The following is a 21,235-nucleotide window of genomic DNA, read 5'->3' as shown; positions in this document are numbered from 1 at the left end:
TATAGCATGCTAGTTATCAATTTTACTAAATTATGTATCAATGCAATGCTCATCAAATATTTATTTGTATTTACCCTGGTGTTATGCTATTGATGATGAATTAATGACATAATTCGAAAAAGCTAGCTAATTAAAATGTTTGGTAATTCTGTAAAATTGTTTTAAATAGAAGAAAAAACAGTTTTTCTAGTTAGGAAGAAACTAAAAATTTATGTTTCTTAAAAACAGTAAAACTAGAAGCAGAAAATTATTTTTTTCAAAAAACAAAATACTCCCTTCCATTTATACATATTTACCAATATATTCCTATTAATTAATTGATATATCTCATATGTTTGATTATGTTTCATTAAGAATTTATTTTTTTATTTTTCTGTATTAATTTTTATTTTATTTTACGCTTACATATTATTATTTTATATTTCATACATTATTTTACGTATTATTTTGCAAGATTACAAAAAGGTAACAAATATATTTTTGTAGGATTACATCAATATTTAAATTATCATTTTACTTATTTATGTATATTATTATTGAAAATTTTAATATGCACATTTTAATTTAATAAAATATAAATTTAATCAAAAAATTTATAATATATTTTAAAATAGTTTTCTCTATACAATAATATTAATTTTAAAGTAACTCCGATGCCAGCAATTTTTTGATATTTGACTCTGAAATTTTTTAATTACAAAATTAGACAAGCACAATCTGCTTCCCAAAAATGGTTTTGAAGTCAATTATCCAATCGTAAATTATTTTTCTAGAAATAAGCAATTTTCAATAATAATATCAAACAAACTCTAAGTAATGTCAAGTAAGAAATAAATAACAACAGAAATATAATAAAGTATTAGTAAGTAATATTAAGTTTTTATTTTTGTATTATCAAATAAAAAATTATATTAATTATTTGAATTTCAGTCATTAAATTCATCTATTTTACGGATAAAAACCTGCAGCATTTAAAAAACAAAAAGGGCAAGGATAGAACATTGAAATTACAATTTAAAACTAGAAGAAAAGGAGATCCATGAACGTTGGGCCCAATGGGCCAAAAGAATGAGAAACCCAATATGATCATTCTCATTTTCTCAAGAAAATCTAAAAAGAAATTCACTAGTTTACGAGCTAATTATATTTGAATATATTTTAGTTTATAATATTATGAAATTTACCAGATTTTGGTATATTCATATATGTATAGAAAACATGTATATCAGGAAATATGGGGTTAAATTTTAATAAATTTGTTCTAAATATATTGTATCCAATTGAATTAGCATGTATATAAAATACATAAATAAATATAACTCGCCTTCCTTACTTTCCTCCCATTTCTCTTACCACTCTCCTATGTATCAGGTATTTCAATTACATGAGAATCAGATTAGATATGTCTTATGTGTATCTGGTGCAATTAACATGTGTCTGTGATTCATGATCATCTTACTCACCACTCTTTTTATTTTAGTACATTTGGTAGCAAAAATACATGCACATACATGTATATTTTTTTTTAATATATGATAGAGAACTCTTAATTAATAGTACGATACTAAATTATTTGAAATCATTCGTAAATTTAGTATAAATTATATGAGTGGGTGTAGTTTTCTCCTCTTTTATATTTTGAATAAAATCAGATTACAATATTTTTAGCTAGCAATATTAAATATTTTTCATAAAACTCTCATTTTACTTGTATTTTAAATAGCGAAAATCAAAACGTTTCGTACAAATATTGAAGTTAATTATCTTAAATGGAAAAATAGTAGAATTGTAGCTTTAGAAATTGAAAATATAATTTTATATTTTATACTCTCTCCGTTTAAAAAGAATGACCTTCTTTATTTTTTAGTCTATTTAAAAAGAATGATTTTTTTTTGTAACAACTTTTCACATGACACCTTTAAACCCATAAGATTAAAGAATAATTTTATACATTTAACATAACTTTAATATTTACTTTCTTCAATTTCCAGCCAAATTAAAGTAAACTATTCTTTGTAAAATCGAAGGAGTACTGCCTATAGATGGAAGACTAATGATATGAAAATCTTATAGATGAAGACTAATGATATGAAAATCTCAGAATAATTTAATAAGACCTACAGGTAATCAAAGTAAAATTCCACCTGAAATGACAAATCATATTAAACTCTATAACTAGTAACTTTTTTTTTTGGTTCTTTATAATTATCAATACAAAATAAAAATATTCTTTTTATTTTTGCCTACTTAGCACAATATTTCACTTGCATGTCTTAATTGAACGATGTTCATTTTAGACATTTTAGGTAGAATTTCACTGTGTCATTTTGACACTTATTTTAATATCAGCAAAAATATATAACATACGTGTATTTTACTCGTGAATAACGTGTAAAGTAACGAATTAAAGGATGACATTTGTCATTTGTGTGAAAATTGATTTTTAAATAATTAATTTTTTAAAAAAAAATAAAAAATAACTAATAAATTAATGACACATGACCTACATAATTACAAAATAAAATAAAATTTAAATCAATAAAAAAAAGAAGCACCCCATCCCATAATAGTCTTCTCCAAATATACTCCTATAGTTCTATTCCTTTTGCAGAAACCCCCGACTTCTTTAAATTCCCAAATATCAAATCCTAAAGCTGCACTCTCTCTTCTTCTTTTTTCCCTAATAAATAGCTTGATAGACAATGGAATATTTTAATTAGTTTAAAGAATTATTTTGCTGAAACCTTCATTCAGAATGGATGAAGTTAACATGAGTAAAATAATGGCTGAAAAAATAGAGAAGAAGAAGAAAAAAAATAATAATAAATTAACTAAAGAATGATTTTACGTTGGTGAATTATGCCATGTAAGCAAAAAGTGTCAAAATAACACAATAAAAAATCTTATTTTAAATGTCTAAAATAAATATCGTCCAATTAAAGTGTCTAAGTAAAATAACATTTGACTAACATATAAAAAATAAGTAAATAAGTCATATATATTAATTAAAATAAATTAATTCATATTCATTTATAGAAACTTGACTATAAGAGAACATTAACTAAGGATACAATGATAATTTTAATTAATTTCATATAAAAAATATATTTAAAATGATGACATATAAATAGAAACGAGAGAATATTTATGACGTTTCTTTCTAATAGTATTTCCAAACAAATTGTCCAAACATTTTGGAAGAAAGAATATCGATTTATGAAATTTAGAGGACCCACAACCGTGCAGTTGAAACAATGAATCACGTATAGGATGAGAAAATTAAAAAAAAAAAATATTTTGCGGGGAAGTTCAAAATACTTTTTTCAAGTATATATCTAATAATTTGGTGTTCTTAAATTTGTCAAAAATTAATATTCTCAGTTTTTATAAAAGAAAAAAGTTTGTTTGGTCAGAAAATTTAATTACAATTTGATGAAAATGATATTTTATCATGTTGCTTTATTTTTAAATACTTTTATTTTTTTAACTGTAATACCTTCTAATTAAAAAATAAAAAATTAATTAATTTATTTTAAATTAAAAAAATATTATAATTTTTAAAATTCTTGATTAAATTCTGACTAAATTTTCTGAGTATTTAACACTTATTTTTTACAAAATATTAGTCATTTACATTTATTTGAAAATAAATAAAATAATCACAAATATCGAAAAAGACTCGTTAAATCCTCAAATAACACACCTCAAAATAAATAGAACACTCCTCCAGTTCATAAATTATGCTATTCATTTTTACAAAAAAATTATTTGGCCCAATTTCTAATTTTTTTAAATTACACTAAAATGATATATTTTTATAGAAAACGCCAATCGTTTGTTAATCCAATTAATAGTTATCTATCAAATTACTTCATTAATAACTACTTCACTCTGCTGTTTATATTAAATTTGATAAAAAATTATTTTTAATGCGTTATAATTCATCTCGAATCAGTGGCAAAATTGAATATGTGAAAAATGTATTGTTCTTGTTCATATTATTATAGTATTGTTGTTAATTTTATCGATTATGTTGTTGAATTATTTTTCTAAACATATACGTTATAAAATAACAATACAAACTTAAACTTAAAAATATTTTTTTATAACTTTTAAAATTCATAACATAAATCATATTCTTTTAAAATAGTGAAATATTTTTCTCGAAACTTATGACAAAATGCTGGCCAAATACTTGCTTGAAATTTTGTGAATTAATCCAAAAATACTCAAAATTAATTGAAGCTCAAATTTTGAAATTCAATCATATTTTATTTAATACTTTATAGAAAACACTAATCATTTGTTAATCCAATTAATAGTTATCTATCAAATTACTCCATTAATAAGTACTTCACTCTGCTATTTATATAAAACCTGATAAAAAATTATTTTTAATGAGTTATAATTCATTTCGAATCAGTAACAAAATTGAATATGCAAAAATGTATTATTCTTGTCCATATTATTATATATAGTATTGTTGTTAATTTTATCGATTATGTTATTGAATTATTTTTTTGGAACATATGCATTATAAAATAACAATACAAACTTAAACTTAAAAATATTTTTTTTATAACTTTTAAAATTCATAACATAAATCATATTTTTTAAAAATAGTCAAATATTTTTCTTGAAACTTACTAGCTTGAAATTTCGTGAGTTAATCCAAAAATACTCAAAATTAATTGAAGGTCAAATTTTGAAATTTAATCATATTTTATTTAATTAACAATGATAATAAAATTTTAAATAGCATACAAATAAAATTGAAAGGAGAAAATATTTTGCATCTTTTTATGATAGAAAAGGCTGATTTTTGTAATATCTCCAGGTAGGAGCATTACACTACCTTTTTAGTTGAATCTTGTCTTCTACTGCCTTCTTCCTTACGGACGTACTCTCTGCCCATTCCTCTCTCTCTCTCTCTCTCTCTCTTCTGTACCATTTCTGCAACTCTGTCACCCATAGACCACATCCCCAGCTGACACGTGTCCTTTTTCCGTTTTGAGATTCGCCTCAAACTCACTCTTCCCCATACCCCCCAAATACCTTCTCCCAAATCTTGCTTGGCCATGTTTGTTAATCTTTCTTTTTTGCTCTCTGTTTCATCTACATTGCACTAATGGCGTCTCTAACGCCTGGTATTTTGCTTAAACTCTTGCAACATCTAGATGATAAAGAAACCAAAGTTGCTGGACAACACCGCTCTGCTCTTCTTCAGGCATGTACAGAAAAATACTAATCTTCTTCTTCTTTTTATATAACAATGCTGGTGTATCACTTTAATAATAATGGGGTTTTTCAGGTGATTAGTATTGTTCCTTCACTTGATGATGATCCATGGAAAAGCAGGGGATTTTATTTAAGGGTATCAGATTCTCAACATTCAGCTTACGTTTCTGTATCAGAACAAGATGTTGAGTTGATACTGAGTGACAAGATCCAACTGGGTCAGTTCATTCATGTTACTCGTCTTGATTCCGGTTCCCCTGTTCCGGTTCTTCGTGGACTCAAGCCCGTTCCCAACAGACGCCCATGTGTTGGGGATCCTAAAGATTTGATTTCTAGTGATTTTCTCACTGCTCGGAACCGACCCGACCCGAAAAGAGGGAAGAAGAATGGTGAAGTGAAAAGGGTCGAGGTGAAAACCAAAATAAACAGAGTGGTGCTGAGTGAGGATGTAAAATCAAGAAGACAGTCCATTGGGAATGGGAAGGTTGATGGGTTAGAGATGAGGAGATTGAGTTTCGATTCAGTTAGAAGAGGATGGGATCGGAGCCCCGGTGAGAAAAATGGTGCTGGAGCTACACCTAGGTCCAAATCGAAAACCGGGTTTCCGGGTTCGGATTCTGTAAGTTTACCCCCATAAATTAGTTGTTGATGAACTTTTGGCAGAATGTGAATTCATTTAATTTAGGCATGCCATTGTTGAAAGTTTTCATCTTTTTGTGATTAATGCTGTTTGTTAGAATAGTTATTTTTATTTGTTTTCTCTTTTAGGTCAATTTGCTGATTCAATTAGGGCAAAAATGGTTAGACAATAATGCACTAGGTTAATTTCAATGTCCTTGTCTTTTTCTTTATTTGGTTCATCAAAGAGATCACATTAAGTTCATATTTAGATTAAACTTAAAACTGTAAAAATGTTGGTTCTTTCTGTACAATAATGGATGGATTGGACTAGATACTGGATATAACTGTTCATTCCAAATCGAGATTATGTAACATGTTGTAGCTCAAGCTTCCTGGCTATTCGTTTCCATGGAAATGCTAAGAACATACCCTGTAGTTATGTGGTTTGCTTCAGTATTTTTATAGTCTTATAGAGTACGGGTGGTGAGTTATCACAAATCATATTGTTGGTGTTGTTTATCGGATGAATGTGAAACTTCAGGCAGTCTAATATAATATTGACCAAGTCTTTTTAAGAGAAAAATTCATGGCTATGTTTTGTTGATTGTGTTTTAATTGGATGAATCGATATTTTGCAGCTTCCTTCTGTGAAGAAGCCTTCTTTAGATAAAGTTTCAACTCCAAGACATTCAACTGCAAGTATTTCACCGCTTACAAGTAGGAATAATATTGTGTCACCAAGGTCAGTTAGCAAGCCCACTAGAAAAGATGTAGAGCTTATTGTGTCGCCAAGATCAGTTACCAAGCCTACTAGAAAAAATCTAGAGCTTATTGTCTCACCAAGAGCAGTTAGCAAGCCCGCTAGAAAAGATCTAGAGCTTTCCCAAGATAAGACTCTTCCGTGCAATCTGACAAAGGTGGCCATCAGTTTTAAAAATTGGTCCGACTCAAGGATTTCATGGAGTTCACTTCCATCAACAGTTCGTGATCTTGGCAAGGTATGTGAAGAATGAATGTTCTAGTTATAAGTCTATGATAGTGGTATGCTTGCCTATCAAATTGTGTATTATAATCTCTTCAAGAAGTTGTGTCATCAAGTTGTGAATTATAATCTCTTCAGGAAGTTACAAGTTCAAGAAATGTTGCATTTCTGTCTGCTATGCATGCATTAGAAGAAGCTGCTGCTGCAGAAGGTGTCATCCAGTGCATGAGGTAATGGTTCAGCTTTATTTCGATGCCTCTACTTTGCATGTATTTTTACCAGTATGTGACATGAAACTACTGGAATATAGAAGCTCTGCCTTTGAATATTTGAATCATATTATTCTGTTGGTGTGTATTTATAATTTGTTCGCTTAGTTCTAGAATACCCTTATGCGGGATCAATCTTGATTAGATAGATTTATTGCACTCCACTCCGATTACTCATCCTACAATGTTATCTTGCATTAGGTTCATAATTTATATATTGGTACGATACAAGATTATGTGGTCTTTGCTGCCTTTTGAGTCGTTGCATTCCTTTCTTTAGCAGTGTTTCATTTGCTTGCGTGATGCCCTTACATGCACCTAACCTACATGCTACACATCACTTGTCATTACGAGATATTATTTATCCTTATCTTTTTAGTTGGAAATAAAGTAAAAGCGATCCTTAGGGACACGTTTTATCTAGTCTTATTCTTTTCAATGTACAAGCATGAATGGTTGTATTAGATCACCTTTTTGCATGTTATATTTTCACTCTGCAACACTCTGATCACATTGACATGTCCGGAAGCTCAGCCTTCAGTTACTATTGAATGACGAACTTCTTCACTCTATATGTTTAGCAGATATCCCATTCTCTATCTTCTTAGTAAACGTAGTTCAGGTGTTGTTTGCCAAGAATTGGATATTATCTGAGCACTGGTCTTTTTTATTGAAACAAATTTTCTGAATGCTTTCATGTATTAATCGTGGTTTGAAATCACACTGGCAGTGTTAACTTTCTTCTAAACCTATGTTCTACCCTTAAGACATAGAAGGTAAGCTTCCTCTTACATTTCTCTACAGTATGTTTGCAGAACTATGTGAATCATCGAAGAAAGTACCTGCTGGACAATTGATTGAGCAATTTTTAAACCTTCATCAAAACATGCAGAAAGCAGCGTCTCTTACCAAATCATTGGTGATGAGAACTCCTGAAGCGAAAGGCAATGACAAGTTGTGTCTGCAGGATCCCTTTCCTGAAATTTGCCATAACTTTACCAATAAGAACGCAGCCTCTTGGATTCAAGCTGCAATTGATTCAGAACTTTCCAAATTCTGTTTGTTCACAAAGGAAGACAAGAATGGAAATTTGGATAACGAGAAATCTCATCACATTATACTAGAGAGCACTCCAAAGATTAGTGAAGCAGAAAACCATTCGCCTGTAAACAAGCAAAGCACTAAAGCCAATGGGCTGTCTGGTCCTAATTCTAGTAGAAGAAGTTCAGTATCTAAACCGAAGCAGCATTTACCAGCCACTACCAGAAGAACAAATATCGAAAGGGAAGAGTGGTCCGAAGGGAGTGGGGTGAAGGAGGCTGCAAATTTAGCAGAAAAGTTGCTTTCTTCATCTCGAGCTTGGTTCTTGAACTTCTTAGAAGATGCATTGAGCAAGGGATTTGGGCTTGATACTGTAGACGGAAATTCTGAAATTGTAGATCTTCTTGGTCAGCTCAAAAGTGTCAATCAGTGGTTGGATGACATGCTTAAGTTAGGTAACAGAATAGATGAGAGGGTAGAAGGATTAAAACAGAAGTTATATAGGTTCTTGCTCGATCATGTTGACTCCTCGATTCTTGGAGGCAAGTAACCAGCTATGATCTTAGCAATTGACTACTAACATCCTGGAAATTCGATTGTTCGTTACAGATGCTATTAGATTAGGTATGTTCCAATGACCTGAATATGGTCATTAACAGTTGATTAGGCTCTAAGATATTTAGAGAGGAGTAGATATGACATACTGCTTCAGTATCCAAATGTAAAGAAGAATATATCTTCACTAAGCTGGAGAAAGAAAAACTTAAATTAGGTATTTCCATCATCAAAATTTTTTTTCTTTCTTATCATTTTTGCTTGTCTAATCTGATATCGGCTCAACTAACTCAGATTCGCACGCGTAATACTTGATACTAACATGGAAAATCAGGCTCATAACTACTTGTGAATTCTTGAATTGCTCAGGCTTTTACCTGTGAACCTTCTTACTCAAAAATATACATGGGAAGGCTCTTTTCCAAAAGTTCTAAAAACAAAACATAATCTAATTCCAATAGAGTTGAATAAGAATAATCTAGAAAAAAAAAAAAAATGAAAGCTAGCATTTGATAGAGTCAAAGAGAATCAATTTTTGGCGCATCCTTGTAGGTTTTGTGAGTAGCAGCCTTTGACAGAGCTTTCATTCCTTTGCAGGACTTCATGTGAGCATGAAGTTTCTCTGGCTTGAATGGCTTCCCACATTGCCTGCAACACACACATTCATACTATGTTGATATTTAAGAAAATAAACTCCCTCCGAATCATTTTACTTGTCGAATTTACTAAAAATAGATAGTCCAAAATAATTGTTATTTCTATAATATTAAGATATAATTTATACTCCTATATTTTTCTAGTTAACGCAGAAAATCTAAGTGAAGAACACATATATAAATACTTTAATATTGTGATTACTAAGATTAACTGTCTTTTTATTTATTGAAGAGAAATTATTAACATTTTAAATAATTAAAGATGATATATAAAAGCATAATAGTTTTTTTTAAAAAAAACATTATTCTTTTAAAAGGCTTGTAGATTAAAAAAAATGTGGGAAGTAAAAGTGATTTTTAAAAAATAGTCATTTTTAAGCTAGCATGCCAGTAAGTAGAATGTGTATTTGTGGTTCAATTTAATGAGAAACATACTTTAAATCGCATGGTTCTTTTTCATTTATCATATTTGTATTTGGTAAATCTAATTAAAAAAATAATTATTAATATAATTATTTTATTATATTATCTATATTAATTGATCTTTAATATTAATAATTGAAAAATAATATGACAAGAAAGTAACGAATATTTAGGATAAATAATGAAAAAAAGAATTATCTTTTCTCTTCACATGTTAAAAAATAGCAAATAAAAGTAATCTATGTTGAAATAGTTACTAAGTATGGGAACAAGTAACAGCGAAAGAGGGTATACTTGGCAACAATTCCAACATACATTCCTACTTTTATTTTTATTTTTAGCATATAAAGAAAAAAACAATTATTATATTTTTCTTTTTATCCTTAGTATTCATAACTTTTTGTCATATTATTTTACAAGACTTAACATTAAATATCAATTAATAAAATAAATAATATGATAAAATAATCATGTTAATTGTGTTTAAATCAATTATAACAAATATAAATGAATGAATGATATACTAATTTAATTTAGATACATCCGTTCTAACTTATAAGTATTCATTTCTAGAAAATGAGAAGGGTTTATACCAACTTATCCCTAATCAGAGAAAAACTAATTAATGATTTATGATTATTCTGAAAATAAATCAATTCCTTCTTAAAATTTTAAAATAAAAAAACAATAAAATATCTCTTATTTTGAATCGAAAAAAAATAATACTTAATTTAGTTGTTATGAAGGAACTTACGAGCAGTTGGGTCCATTGATTGGCTTATAATTAGCAGAAACTGATCTACGGCTACCAAATTCACTTTTATTCTTTGACATACTGAATGCCCCATCACAGCTTTTCCTGCAATCCACAACAAACTACTAAGCTAATCATCGACGGATTCAGAAATTTTATAAAAAATATATAGATATTTTACTTAATTATATTAAGGTATGTAAAATTAGAAGCGAAGCTAGATAGAAATTCGTAGATTCAATCAAATCTAATTAAATAAATATACATATATATTAATTTGTTAACCTCCAAACAAAATTAATTAATAGGTAGTGGATGTAAATGTTTTTCATATTAATATTAATTTATCTTCTTTTTTTTTCTTCCTAAAAGAAAATATATTTTACAATATTTTTCTATACGTGGCCCACCTCTATGCAAAATTATACGTACGACTCATAATAACTAACATTTAATCTCGATATAAATCGAAAAAATATGCACCAAATCAACGTTAAGGTGGTTCCATGCTTTACTTCAATATTAGCCTTAACTGAAATCATGTTTAACTATTTGGACCGATAAAAGATAACTATAAGTAACGATTCATAATAAATAGATACGTAAAACGCGAAAATCACCTTGCATTAGTCTGTTGTTGATTCCAAGCAGTGCCAAAAATCCTCTGGGATCCTCCAATTTTGTCAGCTTTACAAATCTCTGATGAAAAACTAACTGTTTTTTCACCAGCAGCAGCAGCAGCAGCAGAAGAAGTTTTATTTTTTTTGAGTGGAATAATTCCAGAGTCATTAGTATCAACAGCGCCACAAGTAATCAAATTCCTGAAAATACTTGAAGCTCCATTTGAATAGCTTCTGCTCTTATTTAATTTCGGGTTTTTCGATGTTTTTTCATTGTTCTGACTAGTCTCTGTTTTCTCTTCACTATCCTCTGTTTTCTTCTTGGTTTTCATCGAACCAAAAGAAGAGATAGAAGAAGAGGAATTCGAAGAGAAAGAAGAGTTGTTACCGATTTTTTTCTCCTCTTCTTCTTCGAATTTCGGTGAATTGGTGGTGAGTGTAGATGTTTCAGAAGAAATATTTTGAGAATCTTCTTCGATTTCTGAAGAGATTTTCTTTGATGAATCCATGAGAAAAACTTGATCTTGAGCTTCTTCTTTTGTTTGTTCCTTTGTTACTTCTTTTTCACCACTTGAAACATCTGCAAATGTGAAGTTCAATTTATAATTGAATAACAAATCTTAATATTAATTGATATTTTGTTGACTAAATCTATAAATTTGCCTTTTTTTTTATTTGATCCTTAATTATTAAATTTTCTTTTCCACACTAAAATGAAGTGAATTTATGCTAAAATTAAGGCAATATTCATCATTTAATGAGAATAGACAAGTAAATTTTTCTCTTCCCTTTTGAAATAATATTGTACAATGTGCTTAATTGTATGTACCATGCTGCCATTTTAAAATTAAACTTCAATTTATGAATTATACAATTCCACTAATTGTACCCTTAGAATATGATTAAAAATGCCCAAATCCATAAAATGGTTCAAAGCCTACTTGAAGTTGATAAGCAAACATGTTGGTCTATCTAAGAAATACATTAACTTATATGCTTGATAATATTTAAAGAAAAATGTCTAGTTTCGTGATAACCTTATAAAAATAGCGAGTGCTTCATCATCACATAACATTATAAACTACTTTTGCGATTTTACTGTAACTAACTGTTTATCGAAAATAAATTTAGCAATTAATTCGATAAAGGGATAGTTACCTTTAATAATGGTGATGGATGGAATTTCAGATCCTTTAAGAACATATTCATTGTCCGATATTGGAGTAATGAGATCTTCATCCAATAAGTCTTGCCATACATATCCTGTTTTGTATTTCCTGCATCATCATAATATTTGACTTCCTAAATTTATTTTTCTATTTTTAGAAATAAAATCCCAAAACTTTTATATCATATATATATATATATATATATATATATATATATATATATATATATTTCCAGCACAATTAATTGAGAATTGATCTTTGTTGAGGTGTGATAAGATTGATTCTCGTGACTTCCACTAGAAGATCAGAGCATTAAATTTAGTACTTTGTAATATGAGGTTTGTACCTCAATTCTGATTTTAATTTACTAGATACAATTTTTTTTTTTAAAAAAAAAAATAGGACGAATTTATTTAACTAGGCGATTTTACGTATTATTCACTATGTTTTATTTATAGCTCGAGAGACTAGAGTTCTTCTTAAGTAGATTATATGATACATTATATTGACTCATTACTCCGTTACTCTTTAAAAGGGATAAACTCTTAATAAACTACAGATATATTCAGAATCCAAAACTTTATTTAATACGCAAATACTCGATGTGTTATATTGATTAATTTAATTACAATTAAATGATAAAAATGTATGCGTAATATTGATTTAGTGGACACTGAGCATGTAGGTTTCATTTCACCACATTAAATTTTAAACTTGTACTATGAGATTTATACCACAATTCTGCTTTTTTCTTTTTTAATAGATATAGATAAAGAATCAAAATTTCAAATATAATATTATCACAACTATACATCCATGAATTCTAAACTCTTAAATATTAACTCAGCACGTATGATAATGTTTTGGAATATCAATTTTTTGAGAGAGAAGAGCACTAAGCTAATTTTGTAAGCAAACAATTTAATGAATTTTTAAAAAAAAAATAAAAACATGAACTAACCTCTTATATGACCAAGCAAAAGATTCAGGCATGTCTTTTCCTCGCAATTCTCCCAACCATCTCTTAATATCTACAATATAATCCAATCATTAATTAAAAAAGATAAAATTCAATCGTTTATTTTTTTCACAATTTTAAAAAAAATGAAATGAAAAATAATCTTTATTTATATATAGAAAAAAAAACCTTTAAGACGAATGCCATTTCTAGAGAAATGATGAACTCTAACGAGATGAGGATGTTCAATACGACCTTTTCTACTCAAAAAATATATGATATGAAGTCTTCTCACTTCTCCTCCTCCGTGATTTTGTCCTTCCATTAATCTTCTCCTAATTCATTTTTACAATTAGTATTAAACAAACAAAATTTTATTAAAACTAACTGAATTCTTCTTTCTAGGCATGCTTTAATATAATATTAACAAATTAAAGAAAAGTAATAATAAAAGTAATTAAAATATCAAGAATATGGGACAAGTCTATGTATGCCGGCCTGCTCTAAAGATTAGAAGAATTAAAAAAGGGAATAACGAATTTTATCGTGCTTTTAACCGAGAACTTTAACTAATTATATATTAAAAGAAACATGTTTGTAAAATATTTTTTTATGTTCAATAACATATTTAAATTCGATTAAATCAAAATTTACAAAGAACACTCTTCGAAAAAGATGACGCTGCATCAAAAATATTCAAACTTGAGATCTCTGATTAAGGATGGATACTTTGTTGATAAACATGGTATATATATATTTATGTGCAAGTGCAGGCCTAGCTAGTGTAGTTCAAATTTATTTAAAGAGTATAATATAACATGAAAAGTTATTGAAATGATAGAAATTCTTACACACTAATCAAAATAAACATCATTGGATTTGTAGATTACCTTTGTTTCTTTTGAAGAATGAAAGAGAAAAAGAAAGTGATTGTTTTTTATCAAGAAAAAAATGAGGAGTTTGATAGATGGGATGGGGTGAAGAAGTAGATCTAGAGCTTCTAAACCATATATACAAGTAGAGAAATTAGGTGTTCCAAGAAAGTTTTATCTGATTTCCCGCGATATGCTCAACTTATACAAAAAAAAATAAAATAGAAATACATATATATATATATATATATATATATATATATATATATATATATATATATATATATATAAATGTATATGTATTTTTTTGTGTTGGAGGTTGGGTGGGTGGGGTGGAGATAACAGATTTTGACCATATTTTTGTTTATACCTAATAGAAACTTTATTTTATCCATAATTTTGTAATGATTTGCATGAATATTACAATATAAATATATTTAATTTGGTTAACAAACATCTTTTGTTTTAATATTTAATGAATGAATTTCATATATATATATATGGTCCAAAATATATTTCTTTCCTATATAAAGTTTTTTTGTGTAAATGTTTTATAAGTAAAAGTGAGAGTTTTTTAAATAGAAGTAAAATCATGGTGATCAAAATAATATTATTCATTTATTTGTTATTATTATTTTATTTTATTTTATCAAGACTTTTCCTTATATATCACCTTTTTGCAACATTTTTATGTATAACTTAACTTAAGAGGAATATTATTTTGACAATGAATTTTGGGGCTCAACTCCACGTGGTTTCATTTCCAACCTTGTATTTTAGGACTATGGTTGTTTTTGCTATAGTGTAGTTCGAAAAACTAAAGTAATGAGAATATTTAGGTTATGTAATTAAAATAATCAAACAAATTCACTTCAAACTATACCTAACTCTCTAATTAAGTAGAAAGAAGAATTAAGTAAAGAGACAATTTTATAAAAGTACGTACATATATAGACACAAACAAGAAATCGTAATTAATAAGTCATGGAGCCATAATTACTAGCCATTTGTAAGATTACTATGCAATGATGGAAAAGATTAAAACATTATGCACAGTTATTTATTATAATAAAATAAGTAATATAGAAAGAAACAAATCATATATATATAAATTAAATAAGAGAATGATTATTATAATTACGTATATTAGTAAGGGTTGGGTAACCTAATTGACTTTCTTCTTAATGATGTGTAACAACATTTGCTTATATTTCTAATAATAGAACTACATTTTTAATTATATACATTTTATTTAAATTGTCTTGTAGCTAATCAAATGATAAATGAATTATTAGTGGCCATTATTTTCCCATAGGTTGCTAATGGTTTGTTAAGTTAGTTAAGATTGTAAATTCAACAAGAAATAGTTATATGTGAGAGAAGTTCAGTAAACAACCAATTACATGCCATAAACTATCGCTAATTAGTGAGAAAATTAAGTGTTGACATTTTCATAATGTGCTTATCCACAAGTTTTCCTTGTCAGGGGTGGAATTAGATAGGTGTAAGTGATTAATTAAGATGAAAATTATTTTTTACATATATATAAAGTTGCAAACATGAAATTTTCTCAATAAAAATATTGCCTTCGACTTTGTTATTATTCCATTCATTACTAGAGAAAAAAAAAAGAAATTGGTAAAGGACAAAAAAAATAAATTATAGCTCACAACATAATTTTAAATTTAATCTTATTGAGGTACATATTAACAGCCTATCCATTGTAAAAATATCCAAATAGTTAGGAGCATTTTAGCAACGAATTAGATAGAAAATACTGATAAATTCCACAGCTAGTTATTTCACATTTTCATAGCGTCTTAAATCATAAACATTATTGATTTTATTGATGGTTGCTCAATTTTTAGTGTATTGTATCAAAAGTTTATTAAATTAGTATCATTTTTTATAATACAAAAGTCAAAACAAATATATTACCTAAGTAATTGTACCTAAAGTAATTTTGTATACCAAAAAGCCATTAATTTAAACTTTACCTAAAATTATAACAAAGTCACCAAACAATTTTTTCTTACGTATAGCTAAAAAATCATCGACTTTGACCAAGTATTATATAAATATGTAATAATCCAAAAACAAGAATAAACTTCTTTTTCTCATATTTTAATCGTCAACAAACAAAACAAAAAATCGTAAAAAAAAAAAAATCAATAGCAAGATGTTGATTATAAGAAGCATATAATATAAACAAATAACCATGAGTAAAACAGCTTCTTACATATATTTTTTTTCCAATTCTCGAAAACAAGATCTTCTAAGCATGAATAAAATTAATTAACTCGATGAATGATGATTTATGATATTTATATATTTTCTTTTAAGCACCAAATGATTATTAGTTGTTGAAATGTAAATTATCATGGCCAACATAGAACAAAAATTAAGTCATAAAAGTGTCATTGTTTTCGGTAACCATGGAGACTCACTTGATGTTGAAATTTAATTTAAAGCTTATAACAATAGGAAATATATTGCATTAATTATAACAAAATTAAAGCATTAAGTCTGCGTTACGTTGCAGCTGAGAAATAGGGTTGTTCATGGGACCTTATTATAATTTATTTAGGTTTTGAGACTAGGGATGATGACGAATATAATGATCAAATCATGTCATCTACCTAAACTATATATCTTCATTTTTTATTTGAGTTAATTTTAAGGTTTGATTTGGTTTGGTTATTAAGATTCATATTAATAATTGTATCCCCTATGATAATAACTTAATAACAAATTGATGGGATTGGACTAGCAAAATGCTTGGTGGAGGTTGAGGTATCCAATGAGAAGGTTTTTGATAACTTTTTAACGGGTTAAAATGAGATGAGTTAATTAACAATCAAAAAAAAATTCATAAAAAGTGTTGTTTTTATTCAGACTAGTGAAAAAGAATGAAATTTTACTTTATGTAACGTAACAATATTTTGATAGATTTGCTATCTTACTTAATTAGATTTTATCATTATTTATTTATACTATTTCAAAAGGAAAATATAAATCTTTCATATTCAAGTAAATTTTTTTAGTAGGAAAAGACTTTGAGACTTATACAAATTGAGTATCCTTCCTTCCACGATAACATTTATAATATAGTCATAAAAAAATCGTTTAAGAGACTATTCTTTCAATTAATAATTTGTATGTTTTTATTTCTTTAATAGTATATTAGTTTTTTTTATGTAGCTCACTTGATCAAACTGTATTAAAATTATGTTAATTTATTGTCTAATTTGTTACGTTCAAAATTTATACTTAGCTTTCAAATGACACCGGATCAGAGTTCCAATTAACAAAAAATGATTACATTGTTTTAGTCAATAGGTATCGGTTTAACTTTGTACATCAAGCCAAATTTCGAAGAAGCAAAATATATACCTCGTGCAACATTAAAATATTCGAATAATTTTTATTTTTTTAAGAATACATACATATACATATATAACATCAAAGTTGTCATTAAAAATTGGCTTTACAACCAATACCTAGAGTTGGTTCTTGGTACCAATAATGCGATTTAATTAAAGAAGATTTGGTTTTCTCATGACTTATATTCAATATTTCAATTTTATTAACGATAAAAAATATGTATACTTGTTGTCTAAATTATAAACAAAAAATCATATCAAGCTATATTTTGTTTAACACATTAACTATCCGCCTGCACAAGTTGTATACGTTGTTTAAGATCAGAATTTTGATGTAAATACCTTATCAAAGTCAAAAAATTTAAGTACTTTTACAAATTACCCTAAATTTGAACTTTTTGCACGAATTGATTTTTATTTCAAAGTTGTCTAAGTTTATATGTTCTGCTCATTTAATAAAAAATTGTAAGCTATTTTTTTTTTTTTTGAATTATGACCTAATTTTGCGAGACAAATTTTCTTACCGTAAGTTTTCCTAGGACATAAGACAACATTTTAAAACTAATCTTATGTTTATAACTCGTGTCTTGAGGTAGAAGTTCATTAATATGATTTTTCAAAGCATAACATTCTAAAACTAAAGGCCAAATACATGTATAAATTTCTAAACTTGTTGGGTTTTTTCCCTCAGGTACCTTAACTACGTCATTTTTAAATTAAATCATTGAACCACCCATAATTTATTTCTTTAAAACACTGTTGGTTGATTTTGTTCAGCTTTTCTATCGTAAATGTCTTCAATTGTGTTCGAATTGTAATAATTTTGATTGAAGGAATGAAGATAAACCGTGTTAGTCTCATTTGTCTTCTAATGTGTTCAAATGATTTAAGTAAAACACAATTATTCTCAAACATTTTCACTATCAATTGGACTAGTGATTTGTGGAACAACATATGTATCCTCTATCAATACCCCTCACAAATCTGGTTCCACATCAGATAACGTGTTTGTTTAAACGTAATAAATTATGGGGATTCAATGATTCAATACAAAAATGACGTAGTTGAGATACCTGAGAAAAAACCCAACCAGTTTAGAGATCTGCTTATGTATTTGGCAAAACTAAACTTATGTTTTGGGTCATAGCGCTTGTGCCTTGGGGCAAAAGTCAGACTATATGAACTTCTTATGGCATAATGTTCTAAAACTGAACTTATGCCTTTTAAGGTATAACCTGTGTCTAGCGATTTTCTTAAAATATACTTAGACTATTTCATCCACATTTTTAATATTCTTTTATTTACTTAACATGTTAAAAGAAAAAGGATTAAAAATCATAAATTTATTGAGCAAAAATTAAACACCAACCAAAATCAATAAAGATTCGGTCAAGTATAATTAGGTCAATTAATATTCAATGACCTTATAGATTCATGTCATGTGTACTATAAAATAATTGATAGTTGCGATTCATTTAAATAATATACTCATTATTAGAGTAACAAAACAACAAAGCTGTCAACTTTTTTATTTTTTATAACTATCAAATAAAGCAATTGAGTATACCCATGACCAAGCTAATATCTTCAAGAAAAAAAATTTAAGATTGACGGGAATAAGCGAAATTCTGACTTTCTACCCGCCAAACTTTTTCGGGAGTAATTTCACACATGCTTTCTCCAAATTCGGAAATAATCTCCAAAAATAGATCAAACTTAAAAACACCACTGGGTTCTAAATAAAAATTCAATTAAATAACATAATAATACATACTCTCTTTTTTTTTTTAAAAAAAAAAAAAACTTATTTGGAGGTTTTCAAATAATTATAAAAATATATTTATCAGATTCTTCAAAAGTGTTGGATTCTTTAAAATTAGTGTAATTTAATATCCAATACAAGTACGAGGTTTGGCAGGTAAAAAAGCCGAGAAGTCCGCATATTCCCGCCAGTCTTATTGTTTTCTTGTAAATATTAGGTAGGATACACTTAATTGTTTTATTTGATAGTTTTAAAAGATAAAAATAGTTGACGACTTTGTTGTTTTATTATTGAGATAAGTATATAATTTAAATAACTCTCAACCATAAATTATTATATAGTACACATTACGTAAAACTATAAGACCATTGAATATTAATTGACCTAATTATACTTGACCGTATCTTTATCCAACCAAAATAGGGACATTCATGCAAATGAAACCTAAATTTGTGGTGAAGCCCAACAATCAAAACAGCCTAAAGCCCATTGTCACGACCCAAACCGGGTTGCGACTGGCACCCACACTTACCCTCCTATGTGAGCGAACCAACCAATCTAACCTTAACATTTCAATATAATATAAACATAAAGTAATGCGGAAGACTTAAACTCATTAATAAAACCAATTCAATAACTATCAATATTCAACATCTATTATTCCCAAAACCTGGAAGTCATCATCACAAGAACATCTACTTTAAACTACTAATTCTAAGAGTTTCTAAGAAGCTAAAAATACATAAGAAGCTAGTCCATGCCGGAACTTCAAGGCATCAAGACATGAAGGAGAAGATGCAGTCCAAGCTAGACGCATTAGCTCACCCTGAAGATCCGATGTGACGAAGACTGGCTTGAGTTACTATTGAGTCGAAGACGATGGCACGTTTGCTGTACTCCACAAATAAACAAGAAGAAAACATAAAAGTAGGGGTCAGTACAAAATACGGGTACTGAGTAGATATCATCGGCCAACTCAAAATAGGGAACAGTATATATCAATATTATCGTAAATCAACTATAAAACTCAACATGTAGCCACAACAAGTATTATAATCATCAATAAGTACCATCAAGTTCATCCATGAGGGCTCAAGCCTCAACACCATACTCATTTGGGAATTATGTTCGTTAGATTGAGTATATTAACATCTTTCAAGATTCATTATCCTTAATTCTCTGGTGTCGGTACGTAACACTCCGATCCCTCATATTCATTATTCCTCTTGTGTCGGTACGTGACACTTCGATCCCCTATATCTATGTGTCGGTTCGTGACACCCGATCCCCTAATTGTACGTGTCGGTTCGTGACACCCGATCCCCTAATTCTACGTGTCGGTTCGTGACACCCGATCCCCTAATTCTACGTGTCGATTCGTGACACCCGATCCCCTAATTCTACGTGCCGGTTCGTGACACCCGATCCCCTAATTCTACGTGTCGGTTCGTGACACCCGATCCCCTGCATGTGTCGGTTCGTGACACTCCGATCCACTAATATCATTCTGTAAATCATCAGGCCTTCTCTATACCAAGGCATCATCAATCCCATTACTTTAATTCATCAAGCCTTCTTCTATACCAAGGCATCATCATTAATAAGAGATTAGGTTTTTATCAAGATTTGGGATTCAATAACTTCATCATGCTTAATATAATCACAATTATATAATCACGTTCATGCATGCATACAATTAAGCACATAGCAGGGTTTACAATACTACCAATACATATCATTCTCTATTAAGAGTTTACTATGAAAGCATGAAAACCATAACCTACCTCCACCAAAGATTAGTGATCAAGCAAGCAAATTTTTCTCCAAGCTTTGTTTCTCCCTTCTCGTTCGATTCTCCCTCTCTCTCTTGTTCTTTCTATTTTCTTTATTCCAACCCTCTTTCTTTTACCCTAATTAGTATATAATTAAGAA

The 21,235-nt window shown here is 28.3% G+C and overlaps 2 protein-coding genes across 5 annotated transcripts; one reads left to right on the top strand and one right to left on the bottom strand.

Moving 5' to 3' along the window:
• Positions 1–4,856: 4,856 nt before the first annotated feature.
• On the top strand, positions 4,857–8,957 carry LOC101256626 (uncharacterized). The gene is made up of 5 exons (XM_010325181.4): positions 4,857–5,227; positions 5,312–5,857; positions 6,498–6,857; positions 6,980–7,071; positions 7,915–8,957. Exons 1-5 carry the CDS (start codon positions 5,129–5,131, stop codon positions 8,699–8,701), a joined length of 1,884 nt encoding a protein of 627 aa, XP_010323483.2. The 5' UTR covers positions 4,857–5,128; the 3' UTR covers positions 8,702–8,957.
• Positions 8,958–9,049: 92 nt separating this feature from the next.
• Positions 9,050–14,323, bottom strand: LOC101266263 (protein SOSEKI 1). Of its 4 annotated transcripts, none has more exons than XM_010325174.4 (7): positions 14,177–14,323; positions 13,476–13,621; positions 13,290–13,359; positions 12,318–12,436; positions 11,160–11,739; positions 10,540–10,644; positions 9,050–9,354 (listed from the first exon to the last, which is right to left on the bottom strand). In XM_010325174.4, the coding sequence occupies exons 2-7, from the start codon at positions 13,609–13,611 to the stop codon at positions 9,225–9,227; spliced, it is 1,140 nt and encodes a 379-aa protein (XP_010323476.2). In that variant the 5' UTR covers positions 13,612–13,621; positions 14,177–14,323; the 3' UTR covers positions 9,050–9,224. The 4 variants fall into 4 exon arrangements, with proteins under 4 accessions (XP_010323476.2, XP_069155805.1, XP_019070945.2 ...); XM_069299704.1 differs by having other exon boundaries at positions 13,476–13,615; XM_019215400.3 differs by having other exon boundaries at positions 13,542–13,621; positions 14,177–14,311.
• Positions 14,324–21,235: the final 6,912 nt, after the last annotated feature.

Source organism: Solanum lycopersicum, chromosome 1 (assembly GCF_036512215.1).
Source record: "Solanum lycopersicum chromosome 1, SLM_r2.1".
Taxonomy (NCBI): domain Eukaryota; kingdom Viridiplantae; phylum Streptophyta; class Magnoliopsida; order Solanales; family Solanaceae; genus Solanum; species Solanum lycopersicum.
Note: the sequence above shows the minus strand (reverse complement) of the source record. Positions and strands in the feature narration are given on the sequence as shown.

Excerpts from the sequence above, each read along its gene's own strand:
- LOC101256626 (XM_010325181.4), top strand. The coding sequence starts at position 5,129 with ATGGCGTCTCTAACGCCTGGTATTTTGCTTAAACTCTTGCAACATCTA. Across the intron at positions 6,858-6,979 it reads CAGTTCGTGATCTTGGCAAG|GAAGTTACAAGTTCAAGAAA; the intron begins GTATGTGAAGAA and ends TAATCTCTTCAG. Across the intron at positions 7,072-7,914 it reads GGTGTCATCCAGTGCATGAG|TATGTTTGCAGAACTATGTG; the intron begins GTAATGGTTCAG and ends ATTTCTCTACAG.
- LOC101266263 (XM_010325174.4), bottom strand. The coding sequence starts at position 13,611 with ATGGAAGGACAAAATCACGGAGGAGGAGAAGTGAGAAGACTTCATATC. Across the intron at positions 12,437-13,289 it reads TTTGCTTGGTCATATAAGAG|GAAATACAAAACAGGATATG; the intron begins GTTAGTTCATGT and ends ATGATGATGCAG. Across the intron at positions 10,645-11,159 it reads CAACAACAGACTAATGCAAG|GAAAAGCTGTGATGGGGCAT; the intron begins GTGATTTTCGCG and ends TGTGGATTGCAG.